We start from the raw sequence: 13,914 nt of genomic DNA, 5'->3' as shown, positions 1-13,914 counted from the left end.
TCCCCCACCCACCCAACCCTTCTTCTGAGTTTCTCCCCTTCTATTTCTATTTCTCTGATTCCCCATTGTTTTTCCTTCTTTGTTGTTCAACCTTTGTATCTTCCCATGTTTCTTCCTCTTTGTTTTGTTGTCTTGTTTTCTCCCCCGCTAAATCTTCGCCTCTGTTTCACTGCCTCTGAATTTCCCCCTCTGTTTTTGGCTCAGATTCTACCTCTGTGTTTCCATCAGTCTGTTTTTCCTTCATTCTCCTTCTCAATCTTTCCACCTGTTTGCGAGACAGAAATACAAGTGGACAATCAAAGATGGATAAGCAGAGGGGGATAAATGGAGATGCAGAAACTGAAAGGGAAATGGAGAGGGAGAAATGTAAAGTGAAAATGGAGGGAAAAATAACAAGGGGGACACATAGAGATAAAATCAGAGGGTGAGAAACTTAGGGAAGAATCAATGAGAGATAAACAGAGAGAGAGAAAAGCAGAGTAAGAGAACCAGAGGCATAGCAACAGGGAAGGGAAAATGGAAAGCAGGGAAAAGAAGTGAGAAACTAAGTTTGAGAAACTCTGAGTAAGAAATATGAGGGAGAAACAGAGTTAGAAAAAGGAGAAGCAATGATGAGGGAAGAATAGATAGAAACAGAGTAAGAATCTGAGAGAGAAAAACAGCAGGAGTGAATCGGGCTGGAGAAACTGAAAGGAAGAATCAGAGCAGTAGATTAGATTAGATTAGATTACTGACAGTGTGGAAACAGGCCCTTCGGCCCAACAAGTCCACACCAACCCGCCGAAGCGTAACCCACCCATTCCCGTACATTTACCCCTTTACCTAACACAACGGGCAATTTAGTATGGCCAATTTACCTGACGTGCACATCTTTGGACTGTGGGAGGAAACTGGAGCACCCGGAGGAAACCAACGCAGACACGGGGAGAATGTGCAAACTCCACACAGTCAGTCGCCTGAGTCGGGAATTGAACCCGGGTCTCTGGCGCTGTGAGGCAGCAGTGCTAACCACTGTGCCACCGTGCCGGCCGTAGAAAAGGAGAAAAACATTCGAGGGAGAATCTGAAAGGAAGAAACACAGCGGGAGTCACAGAGATGGGAAAACAGAGAGAGAGTGAAGTGGATCAGAGTCATAGGGGGAAATTCTGGAGGAGAAGCATAGAGCAGGAAAAAGAGAAGTAAAGGGGGAGAAAACAGATGGAGGATAAGAGAAAGAAACAGAGGTGAAGAAACAGACACATTGAAACAGAGAGGAAGTAACTGAAGAAGAGAAATAACAAATTTAAGGACTGTGGCCTGACCAACTTTCTACACAGTTCTAGCATAACCTTCTTGCTCTTAAATTCTACATCTCAGCTAATGAAGGCAAGTAGGCCATATATCTTCTTAACCACTTTATCTACTAGTCCTGCTAGCTTAAGGGACTAGCAGACAAATGCACCAAGGGCCTGCTGATTTTTTGTGCTTCCCATCAATTTATCATGTATTCCCTTGCTTGTTTGTCCTGCCCAAATGCATCTTGTGTAATTAGGGACAGTCAGTAGGGCAGGCAAAACTTGATTGAATTTTTCAAGGAGGTGACGAAGGTGATCGATGAGGGTAGAGCAATAGATTTTGTTTACATGCTTTTTATTAAGGCTTTCGGCAAGGTCCCTCATGTTTGGCTCATGAGAAGATGAAGCTACAGGCGATCCACGGTGACTTGGCCACTTGGATTCAGAATTGGCTTTCTCATAGAAGGCCGAGGGTAGTGGCGGATGGATGTTTTTGTAGCTGGGGTCCATGACTAGTGGTGTTCTACAAGGATCTGTACTGGGACCTCTGCTGTTTGTGATATAGATAAATGACTTACATGAAAATGTAGATTGGTGGATTTGTAAGTTCACAGATGGCACAAAAGTCAATGGATAGAGTAGAAGGTTGTCAAAGGATACAGCAGGAAATAGATCAGGTGCAGATATGGGTGGAGAAATAGCAGATGGCATTTAATCCGGGAAAGTGGGAGATCAAATGTTAAGGAAAAGTATACAGTTAATGGCAGGACTCTGAATGGCATTGACATACAAAGGGATCTTGGGGTTCAAGTCCATAGCTCCCTGAAAGTGGGCACTCAAGTAGATAAGGTGGCAAATAAGGCTTTTGGCATGCTTGCTTTTATTGGTCAAGGTATAGAGTAAGAGTCAGGATGTCATACTGCAGCTTTGTAAGATTTCAGTTAGGCCACACTTATAGAGTATTGTATTCAATTCTGGTCGTCACATTACATGGAAGGATGTGGGGGCTTTGGAGAGAATGCAGAAGAGGTTTACCAGGATGCGGCCTGGTTAGAGGGTACGAGCCATAAGGAGAGGCTAGAAAAACTCAGGTTGTTTTCATCTCAAGTGGCCAAGGCTGAGGGGAGACGTGATAGGTAAAATTATGAGATGCCTAGATAGGGTTGACAGTCTGAATTTTTTTCACAGAGTTGAAATGTCTAAATCTAGGGAGCATGCATTTAAGGTGAGAGTGAGAAAGGTCAAAAGAGACATGAGGGGCAGGTTTTTAAAATGGAGAGCATCAGGGGTTTGGAATGCACTACCAAGGTGGTGGAGGCAGACATGATAAGGGCAGTTAAGTGACCTTTAGATAAGCACATGAATTTGGCTAACAATAGGTAGTGAGACTGTTAGTGGCTAACAATAAGTAGTGTGTAATGGCTGACTATATGATAACAAGGTCTGGTGTGTGTGGTAGGGCTAGGACATGGGGGAGTTCAGGCATTAAAATTATTGAACTCAATATTCAGTCCAGAGAGATGTAGGGTCCCCAAGTGGAAAATATGGTGTTGTTCTTCCAGCTTGTGCTGAGTTTCATTGGAGCATTGCAGCAAGTCTGCTTCCTTCTCTCATCCGGAATTTCACTTCCAATTTCCACCCTGTCAGCACTTTCACCTGGTCTATTTCGGACTCCTCCCTTCACTTCGTTGACATCTCTGTTTCCATTTTTGGGGATAGACTGGCCAATCATATCCACTATAAACCCACTGGCCCCCAAAGCTACCATCTTCTTTGCATCCTGTTTCCTGTAAAGATTCCATTCCATTTCTTCCATAATTGGTCACATATGTTCCGATGAGACCAACTTGGACAGGGGAGACTCCAAAATGTCTAGCTTCTTCCTCAACCGAGGATTCCCCGGCACCGTTGTCAACAGGACCCTCAACCGACCCATCTCCCACACTTCCACTCTCATCCCCTCTTCCCTCCTATAACAGTGACAGGGTTCACCTTGCCCTTTCCTACTATCCCACCAGCATCCACATTCAGAACATCATCAGCCGCCATTTCCGCCACCTCCAGAGAGATACCACCACCAGACACATTTTCCCCTACTCTCCCTTGTCAGCATTCCACAGGAACTGTTCCCTCCAAGACACCCTGGTCCACTTTTCCTTCACTCTCAACACCCCCTCACAAGCTCATGGCACCTTTCCCTGAAACCATTGATGGTGTAATACCTGCCCATTTACCTCCTCCTTCCTCAGTATCCAAGTGCCCAAACATACCTTCCAGGTGAAGCAGCACTTTACCTGCACTTCTCAAAACCTAGTCTATTGCATTCGCTGTTCACAATGTGGTCTCCTCTACATTGGGGAAATGAAGTGTAGATTGGGTAACTGCTTTGCAGAATATCTACATTCTGTCTGCAAATAAAACCCACGAGCTTCCAACTGATCATGTCTCTTACCCATGTGAGGCCTTTTCCATGATTCTTGTACCAAACTTTACCTCCTGTTTCAAACAGTTTCTCTCGCTTGGCAGCGTCTTGCATTTGGCATTGGACTTTCTGAGGCTGTTTCAACCACCCACTTCTAGCTGGTGCTAGCCTTTGAGTTACATGTGAGGTGGACCTCTAACCAAACAAGATCTGTGGCAACTTGGTATCTAGTGAGGCTGTAGGCTGTTTCTTCAGTCCAGTCTTCAAAGTTTGGGCCACTGTTTTTGTAGGCCATTGGATGATGGTTGGTATGGAACTAACCTCCAATATCAAATCCTATTCAACTTTACATTAGATTAGATTACTTACAGTGTGGAAACAGGACCTTCGGCCCAACAAGTTCACACCGACCTTCCAAAGAGCAACCCACCCAGACCCATTCCCCCACATTTACCTCTTCACCTAACACTACAGGCAATTTAGCATGACCAATTCACCTAACCTGCACATTTTTTGGACTGTGGGATGAAACCGGAGCACCTGGAGGAAACCCATACAGACACAGGGAGAATGTGCAAACTCCACACAGACAGTTGCCTGAGGCGGGAATTGAACCCGAGATTCTGGCACTGTGAGGCAGCAGTAACTAGAGTCTTGGTGCCTCAGTGATTACCACTGCTGCCTCACAGTGCTATGCAGCCAGGTTTGGTTCCAGCCTTGGGTGACTGCGTGGAGTTTGCACATTCTTCCCGTGTCTGCGTGGGTTTCCTTTGGGTGCTCTGGTTTCCTCCCACAATGCAAGGATGTGCAGGTCAGTTGAATTGGCCATGCTAAATTGCCCATAGTGTTAGCGATGCATAGATTAGGTACATTAGTCAGGGGAAATGTAGAGTAGTAGGGTAGGGGAATTGGTCTTTGTGGGTTACTCTTCAGAGTGTTGGTGTGGTCTTGGGATTCTATGAATTCTTTGAAGTCCCTGCTGGTAAATGATGACCTGTTTTCTGTGACAAATACCTCCAGGACTCTGTGTGTTGCAAAAGATTTGTGCAATTTCGCTATTGTTCCTTCAGTGTTTGACGAATGGACTCTATGCATGCCCAACCAATTTGAGTGGGTATCTAAAATGACTAAAAACATTGAACCCATGAAAGGATTTGCATAATCGACATGCAACAGAGTCCAAGGTTTATCCACCCAAACCCACGTTGTGGGAGAACTGTTGGCAGTCATTTTTGTCCTTGTTGATACCATGGGCACTGTCCCACCAACATGTCTATGTCTGCATCCAAACCCGGCCACCAGGCATGATTTTCGCTAACATCTTCATTTTGGAGACTCCTGGGTGGTCCCAGTATATGAAGGAGACCTTTGCTCAGGACAATCACTCTTGTTCCCCATAACAACATACTGTCATCTACTCTAAGCTGCTCTCTCCGGGTTCAGAAAGGTTTTAATTCTAGCTGCCATTAATACCAATTGCTTCAGTTTTGAAAGGACTACATCTTTCTGTGTCCAAAGTCTGATATTGTTAGTTCTGACTGGTAGCGCGCCCAGAAAATTTAGTGTCATGATTGACTCTTTGCTGAGCTAGTTGATTTTCTTCAAATGTTTTGTCTCTCTCTTGGGTGACATCTCCAGTGTAGCCTCTGGATGAAGGGAGACAAAACATTTGTAAGAAAATCAACCAGCTCGATGAACTGACCAACTTCAACCACAACCTGAGCTACAGATCTTCACTAAAACCTGAATCGACTCGTCTATTGGGGTGCCACGTAACCCAATGGTATATCTGTTAATAGAAAGCAGTTCAATTCATCTGTATTCACTACTCAGCCTCCCTGACAGTGTTCTAATTTGTAATTATAAGTACGAAACTATGGGCAGCACTACTTTATCCTCTTTAAGCAAACTAAGTAGGGATTTGTGGTCCATGATAATCACAAATTTTCAACCATAAAGGTACTTGATGGAACCTTCTGATTCCAAATGTGACCGCTAATCTTTTTTTCAATCTAGCAGTATTTACACCCTGCATTAGCCAAAGTCCTGGATGCATAAGCTATGGTTGTTCCTCTCCAATGGGCAACCTATGAACTAACACTATCCCGATACTGTACAGGAAGTCATCATACGTCAACACAGATCTTTCTTGGAATCATAGTGTGCCACCATATTCAAGGATAGTTGCTTCTTTACTTCAGTGAAAGCTAAAGCCTGTCTATAAGACCATTTCTGATGCTGACCCTTGTTTTGGAGTTGAGGAAATGGTACCAGAATGGATGCCAGGTTGTGTTGAACTCTCCATAGTAATTCAACAGACACAGAAATTATTTAAGCTCCTGGACAGGTGTGGGGCCAAGACACCTTTGATTGTCCTCATTTTATCTTCCCACAGGTGTAACATGTCAAAGCTGTAACTCTTGAGGGGCCTTGGACATACATTCTTCCCTTCTTAGGCATACACCTGCCTCAGGAAAACACCTTGGGACTATATTCAAGTTCTCTAAGTGTTCCTTATTAGTTTTCCCTGTTACCAGAACGTCATCTAGGTAAATGGTAACCTGAGGCACACCTTCTAAAATGTTCTCCATCGTCCATTGAAAAATTGAACAGGCTGACGATACCCAAATGGCAGTCTCGTACATTGGTACAAGTCCTTATAAGTATTAATTGTAGCATACTTAGACCATAAGACATAGCAGCTGTAATTAGGCCATTTGGCCCATCAAATCTGCTCTGCCATTCAATCATGGTTGATAAGTTTCTTATCCCCGTTCTCCTGCTTTCTCCCTGTAACCCTTGATCCTCTCTTTGATACTCAAGAACCTATATGTCTTAGTCTTAAATATACTAAATGACCTTGAGAAAGTGTATAGGGTATAGGTAAGTAGGGGAAGAGTTAAGTTTTGAGTTTTGAGAAACAAGAGGTTCAGCTAAGCATGACTCAGATCAGATAAGAACTTGCAGTTAATAATAGGGTGCTGGAGGCAAGGGTAATGGGTTAAAAGGTGGAAAAGCATTTAACAATATTGGAAGCATTCAGTATGCAAGGTCAGTTTAACAAGGTGAAAAGTATTCATTACATGAAGCCAGTTAAGGTTAAGAACATTCATTGTGTAACAGCAGATGGCTTAATCTTTACTATTGACACTCGCTGACTGTAACAGTCACCGAATCAAAATGTATGTTGCCTTATCTGGTTCAGTTCCTGCCTCGGGCGACTGTCTGTGCGGAGTTTGCACATTCTCCCCGTGTCTGCGTGGGTTTCCTCCAGGTGCTCCAGTTTCCTCTCACAGTCCAAAGATGTGCAGATCAGGTGAATTGGCCACGCTAAATTGCCCATAGTTAGGTGCATTAGTCAGGGATAAACATAGGGAATGGGTCTGGGTGGGTTACTATTCAGACGGTCGGTGTGGACTTGTTGGACTAAAGGGCCTGTTTCCACACTGTAGAGAATCTAATCTAATCTAATTTTAAAAACCTGCTATTCCAAAGAAGACCGAAAACCCATGTCCTTCTACATACGGGCTATCATTTTCTCTCCCTCCAGCGCCTGGAATAGAGGAGGAGGTAAAACTACTCTGTGTCTCTGAGCATTTTGCATCGACTGAGGGGGGGAATGGGATGATAATCTGGCCTCCCCAACCTTCTGTGGCAATGGTTCCATAGATTCACCATTCTCTGGCTGAAGAAGTATCTTCTTATCTCCGTTCTAAAAGGTCTTCCCTTTACTCTTAAGTGCCCTTGGTTCCTAGTCTCTCCTACCAATGGAAACATTTTCCCAACATTTATTCTGTCCAGGCCATTCAGTATTCTGTATGTTTATATTAGATCCTCCCTCATCCTTCTAAACTCCATCAAGTATAGGCCCAAAGTCCTCAAATATCCCTCATATGTTAAGTTTTCATTCCTGCAACCATTCTCGTGAAGCTCCTCTCTACACGCTCCAGAGTCAGTACATCCTTCCTGAGATATGGGGCCCAAACTGTGCACAATACTCCAAATGTGGTCTGACCAGAGCCTTATAGAGTCTCAGAAGTACATCCCTGCTTTTATATTCAAGTCCTCTCAAAATAGATACCGCCATTGCATCTGCCTTCCTTACTACTGACTCATTCTGCAAGTTTACTTTGAGAGAATCCTGGACTAGAATCTCAAGTGTCTTTGCAAATCAGACTTCTGAATTTTCTCCCCATTTAGAAATAGTCCATGCTTTTATTCTTCCTACCAAAGTGAATGACCTCACATTTTCCCCACATTGTACTCCATCTGCCACTTCTCTATTCACTCTCCTAACATGTCCAAATTCTTCTGCAGCCTTCCTGTCTCTTCAATGCTACCTGTCCCTCTACCTACCTTTGTATCATCTGCAAACTTAGGCAAAATACCCTCAGTTCCTTCATCTCGATCCTTAATATATAAAGTTGTGGTCCCAACACTGAGCCTTACGGAACACCATTTGTCACCAGCTACCATCCAAGCTTCTATCCATGCTAGCACCTTGCCTCTGACACTATGGACCCTTATCTTACTCAGTAGCCTCCTGTGCAGCACTTTGTCAAAGGCCTTCTTGAAGTCCAGGTAGATAATATCGATTGGCTTTCCTTGGTCTAACCTGCTCATTACTTCCTCAAAGAATTCTAGCACATTTGTCAGGCATGACCTTTCCTTGATGAAACCATGCTGACTTTGCCCTATTTTATCATACACTTCCAAGTATTCAGAAATCTCATCCTTCACAATGGATTCCAAGATCTTACCGATGACTAAGGTTAGGCTAATCAATCTGTAATTTTGTGCCTTTTGCCTGGGGTGTCACTTTAGCGATTTTTCAGTCCTCTGGGACTTCTGACAATCCTGGTCTAAACACAACCTCAAGTAACTCTGAAGGGCAAAGCTCCTGCCAGCTTTGTGTACAAATCCTCTATCCTAGGGATTTGGGTATTTGTCCAACTGCAAAAAATGGCTTACTTTTAGCTCAAATCCCCACAAAAGCAAATTGACCCATCAGGCTTCAAAACTGGTACAACTAATGCTGTCCATTCCACAAATTGGACTGGTTGAACAATTCTATCACTTTGCAGTCTCCTGAGTTCTGTTCCTACTTTTGCCCATTAGGCAAATAGACAACTGTATTCCTGATGAAGGGCTTTTGTCCGAAACGTCGATTTTACTGTTCCTCGGATGCTGCCTGAACTGCTATGCTTTTCCAGCACCACTCTAATCTAGACTCTGGTTTCTAGCATCTGCAGTCATTGTTTTTACCAAATAGACAACTGTTACAATGTCTTACCAGGAAGGATCCTGAAGAAAATTGTGAATGTTTAGGCTTTATTTTGGGATTTAGCTGTGGGCTGACCTACAATTACTCTTATCAGGATATATCCTGAGGAAGGCCATGCAGTTGCCTGCACTCAAATCGTATTCCCTAAGCTCAGGCAGCCCGAGTTACCATGTCACTCATGTGTTCCACTTGTCATATTTTCTGATGAAAAAGCCAGTTGTAGCACCTGTTTGAAGTCCAGTTGAGCTTCAGCCAGTAAGCAGTTTTGCATAGTCACATCATTAATCCTACAAACTAAGCACCCTATTAAGGGTTAAACCAAATTCACAGCTTCTGCTGGTAACCTTAACCTAGTCAAAAACCCCAATACAGATTCCCCTAGTTCTTGAATGTCAAATAAAAGCAATCACATCTCAGAATTAAGGGAGGCTTGGGAATCGTAATATTCCTTAACTATGTCATTCAACTCTGGGAAGGTTTTTGTATCTGGTGCCTCATGAAAAATGAGGTTCCTAATGACAGAAAAAGCTGCAGCTCCACAGGCTGGCAAGAGAATTACTCATTTTTTATCTGCCACAATGTCGTTTACCCAGAAAAAATAATGCATTCTTTCCACAGATGGCCTAGTCCTCAAAATCAAGCTTCCCAAACAGAGGCACAATATTAGAAAATGACTTCCAAATGACTGTTATGAGCAACTTTCTTCATGCTTTACTTGTCACCACTGAATAACTCTTCAGAGGCTGGCATCCCTTGAAATATTACCCTTTATTTACAAATGTATAGCCTTTGATAATAGCACTGCTTCTCACTGAGTCAGACATTCGAGGTTCTCAATGTCCCTGACATTCATCTTTTTCTGTCAGCCAGGTCACCTCGATTGGTCCAGATTAACAGTCCCAATCAGAAAACTCACATTCTCTGAGGTTAAGTTGGTTGACCTCATCACAATCACTACTTTGTCCATCTCTTATTGTCCAGAGGGCATTTAAGAGTCAACCACATTGCTGTGGGTCTGGAGTCACATATAAGGCAGATCAGGAAAGGTTATTAGAACATAGAACATTACAATGCAGTACAGGCCCTTCAACACACCATGTTGCGCTGACCTGTGGAACCAATCTGAAGTCCATCTAACCTACACTATTCTATTATCATCCATATGTTTATCCAATGACCATTTAAATGCCCTTAAAGTTGATGAGTCTACTACTGTTGCAGGCGGGGTGTTCCACGCCCTTACTATTCTCCTCTAACATGTATCTATCATCCCTCAATTTAAAACTATGTCCCCTCATGCTAGTCATTACCATCTGTGGAAAAAGGCCCTCACTGTCCACCCTATTAGATTCCCTACAGTATGGAAACAGGCCCTTCGGTCCAACTCAATTAAGTCACTTCTCAACCTACTACTCTCTAACAAAAACAGCCTCAAGTCCCTCAGCCTTTCCTCATAAGACATGTCCTCCATACCAGGCAACATCCTGATAAATCTCCTCTGCATCCTTTCCAAAGCTTCCACATTCTTCCTATAATGCGGCAACCAGAACTGTACACAATACTCCAAGTGCAGCCGCACCACAATTTTGTATAGCGTGGGTTGCCTCTGGGAGCTCTGGTTTCCTCCTACAGTCCAGAAATGCGCAGGTTAGGTGAATTGGCTATGCTAAATTGCCCGTAGTGTTAGGTGAGGGGGTAAATGTAGGGGAATGGGGCTGGGTGGGTTGCTCTTCGGAGGGTCGATGTGGCCTTGTTGGGCCAAAGGGCCTGTTTCCACACTGTAAGTAACCTTATCTAATATAATCTCATGGTTTCAAAACTCAGTCCCTATACCAATAAAAGCTAACACACTGTATGCCTTCTTAACAATCCTATCAACCTGGGTGGCAACTTTCAGGGATCTATGTACATGGACACTCTCTGCTCATCTACACTACCAAGAATATTACCAAAAGCCCAGTACTCTTTATTCCTGTTGCTCCTTCCAAAGTGAATCACCTCACACGTTTCTGCCTTAAACTCCATTTGCCACCTCTCAGCCCAGCTCTGCAGCTTATCTATGTCCCTCTATAACCTGCAACATCCTTCAGCACTCTCCACAACTCCACCGACCATAGTGTCATCCGCAAATTTATTAACCCATCCTTCCATGCCCTCATCTAAAAATGACAAACAGCAGTGGGGTTTTCTGACAAACTATTTGTGGTTATTATAAGACTCAAAGTTCCAAATTTTCATTGAATTCTGCCATGGGGAAGGGTCTGAATCCAGGATACAGAACATGACGGGCCTCTGGATAAACACTGATCCATCGCCATGCCAACCAGACTTGTCACTCCAGGTAAAGTTTAATCCCATGATGTTTTCCACATGAAATGTCTGAAAGAAACTACAAATGTGCATTACACTATTTTCAGCAGATATTACTCTCAAACTCTCAAATTTTGGGTGGCACGGTGGCTAAGTGGTTAGCACTGCTGCCTCACAGCACCAGGGACCCAGGTTCGATTCCGGCCTTGGTCTGTGTGGAGTTTCTGAAGAAGGGCTTATGCCCGAAACGTCGATTCTCCCGTTCCTTGGATGCTGCCTGACCTGCTGCGCTTTTCCAGCAACACATTTTCAGCTCTGATCTCCAGCATCTGCAGTCTTCACTTTCTCCTGTGTGGAGTTTGCACATTCTCCCCATGGCTGCGTGGGTTTTCTCCGGGTGCTCTGGTTTCCTCCCACAATCCAAAGATGTGCAGGTTACGTGAATTGGCCATGCTAAATTGCCCAGTGTCACCGGGTTACACTTCGTAGGGTCGGTGCAGACTTGTTGGGCTAAAGTACCTGTTTCCATACTGTAGGAAATCTAATCTAATCCTAAATCAATTATAAAACAGATTTCCAGCACTGACCGGAAAATTATAAGACCCACTCCATCTCAAGAAGACAGCATTCCAGGATAGGGCCTGGCGCTTGGGAGGACTACGCAGGCATGCCAGGATAGAGCCTGGGACTGGTAGGACTAAATGGATATGCCAGGATCGGGTCTGGTTCTGGGAGGACCTCGCAGGCATGCTGGGATGATGATTTGGAGATGCCGGTGTTGGACTGGGGTGTACAAAGTTAAAAATTCAAAGTTGACAACCACCTGATTAAGGAGCGTCGCTATGAAAGCTAGTGCTTCCAATTAAACCAGTTGGACTATAACCTGGTGTTGTGTCATTTTAAACTATGCTGGGATAGGGCCTGGCGCTAGGAGTTCGACATGAGCTTGCCGGGATAGAGCCTGGCGCTGGGAGGACTACACGGGCATGCCGGGATAGGGCCTGGCGCTGGGAGGACTAGACGGGCATGCCGGGATAGAGCCTGGCGCTGGGAGGACTACACGGGCATGCCGGGATAGGGCCTGGCGTTGGGAGGACTACACGGGCATGCCGGGATAGGGCCTGGCGCTCGGAGGATTTTGAATCCTGACCACTTGCCAGGGCAGGAGCTGAAGGTGAAAGAAAAATAGAGACAGAAGGAAGGAGGGGAGAGGGTGAGTTGGAGCTCGGGAATGTTGAGATGGAGGGAGAAAGATTTTGGAATTGGGGTAATTCTCTAGAGGTTGGTTAACTGTATTTTTATTAATTCACAGTGTGAACATGTCGGCTTTACGATTGATCCAGAAATCTGCAGCCAGTGGTATGTACCCAGTGTCAATATCCAGATAGAAGCCTCCAATAGACCAGGACTTTGTTTGTCAATATCTCAAGGGTTGGGGAATAATATGGGAGGTCACATGGCAATCTAGTTACCCTCAGTCCCTCCATGATTTGGAGATGCCGGTGTTGGACTGGGGTGTACAAAGTTAAAAATCACACAACGCCAGGTTATAGTGGGAGTGCTGCTCCTTCACCGGGTGGCTGTGAAAGCTAGTGCTTCCAATTGAACCTGTTGGACTATAAGCTGGTATTGTGTGATTTTTAACTCAGTCCCTCCAGTTATTCTCTAATTTCCAAACTATTCATTATCTGTTCTTCCTTCACATTCATGAGGTTTGAGTTTCAGATCATTTCCACTTGCTCTGTAAAAATATTCTTCCTCTATCTCTTGCCCAAGATTTCTCTCCCTTTGATTTTGTTCAATCAACTAATCAGAGCAATTTTTCTGTGTTATGATCCCAGTTGGTATTATTAGAGTCATAGCGATGTACAGCACGGAAACAGACCCTTTGGTCCAACCCGTCCATGCTGACCAGATATCCCAACCCAATCTAGTCCCACCTGCCAGCACCCGGCCCATATCCCTCCAAACCCTTCCTATTCATATACCCATCCAGGTGCCTTTAAAATGTTGCAATTGTACCAGCCTCATTCCATACACGTGGCAGCTCATTCCATACACGTACCACCCTCTGCGTGAAAAAGTTGCCCCTTAGGTCTCTTTTATATCTTTCCCCTCTCACTCTAAACTTATGCCCTCTAGTTCTGGACTCCCCCACCCCAGGGAAAATACTTTGACTATTTATCCTATCCATGCCCCTCATAATTTTATAAACCTCTATAAGGTCACCCCTCAGCCTCCGATGCTCCAGGAAAAACAGCCCTAGCCTATTCAACTCTGTAGCTCAAATCTTCCAACCCTGGCAACATCCTTGTAAATCCTTTCTGAACCCTTTCAAGTTTCACAACATCTTTCTGATAGGAAGGAGACCAGAATTACATGCAATATTCCAACCATGACCTAACCAATTACTGGAACAAGTGAGATTCCAAGCTGAAACTTGTCCTGATAGACCATATGATTTGATTTTAACAAGATGGTTGTTGTGGTTCTGTTTGCCGAGCTGGGAATTTGTGTTGCAGACATTTCGTCCCCTGTCTAGGTGACATCCTCAGTGCTTGGGAGCCTCCTGTGAAGCGCTTCTGTGATCTTTCCTCCGGCATTTGTAGTGGTTTGAATCTGCC

The 13,914-nt window shown here is 44.4% G+C and overlaps 1 protein-coding gene across 1 annotated transcript in view; it reads left to right on the top strand.

Annotated features, from left to right (window-relative positions):
* Positions 1–12,354: 12,354 nt before the first annotated feature.
* The window catches only part of LOC122560921 (NADH-ubiquinone oxidoreductase subunit 8-like), an 18,755-nt gene continuing 17,195 nt past the window's right edge, over positions 12,355–13,914 (top strand). Inside the window, exons 1-2 of the mRNA XM_043712186.1 lie at positions 12,355–12,503; positions 12,603–12,649. Coding sequence (XP_043568121.1) covers positions 12,610–12,649 — 40 coding nt within the window. The 5' untranslated portion in view covers positions 12,355–12,503; positions 12,603–12,609. The remainder of the gene's footprint in view (positions 12,504–12,602; positions 12,650–13,914) is intronic.

Source organism: Chiloscyllium plagiosum, chromosome 21, assembly GCF_004010195.1.
Source record: "Chiloscyllium plagiosum isolate BGI_BamShark_2017 chromosome 21, ASM401019v2, whole genome shotgun sequence".
Classification (NCBI taxonomy): Eukaryota; Metazoa; Chordata; class Chondrichthyes; order Orectolobiformes; family Hemiscylliidae; genus Chiloscyllium; species Chiloscyllium plagiosum.
The sequence above is the reverse complement of the archived record's forward strand: the minus strand, read 5'-3'. Positions and strand labels throughout refer to the sequence as shown.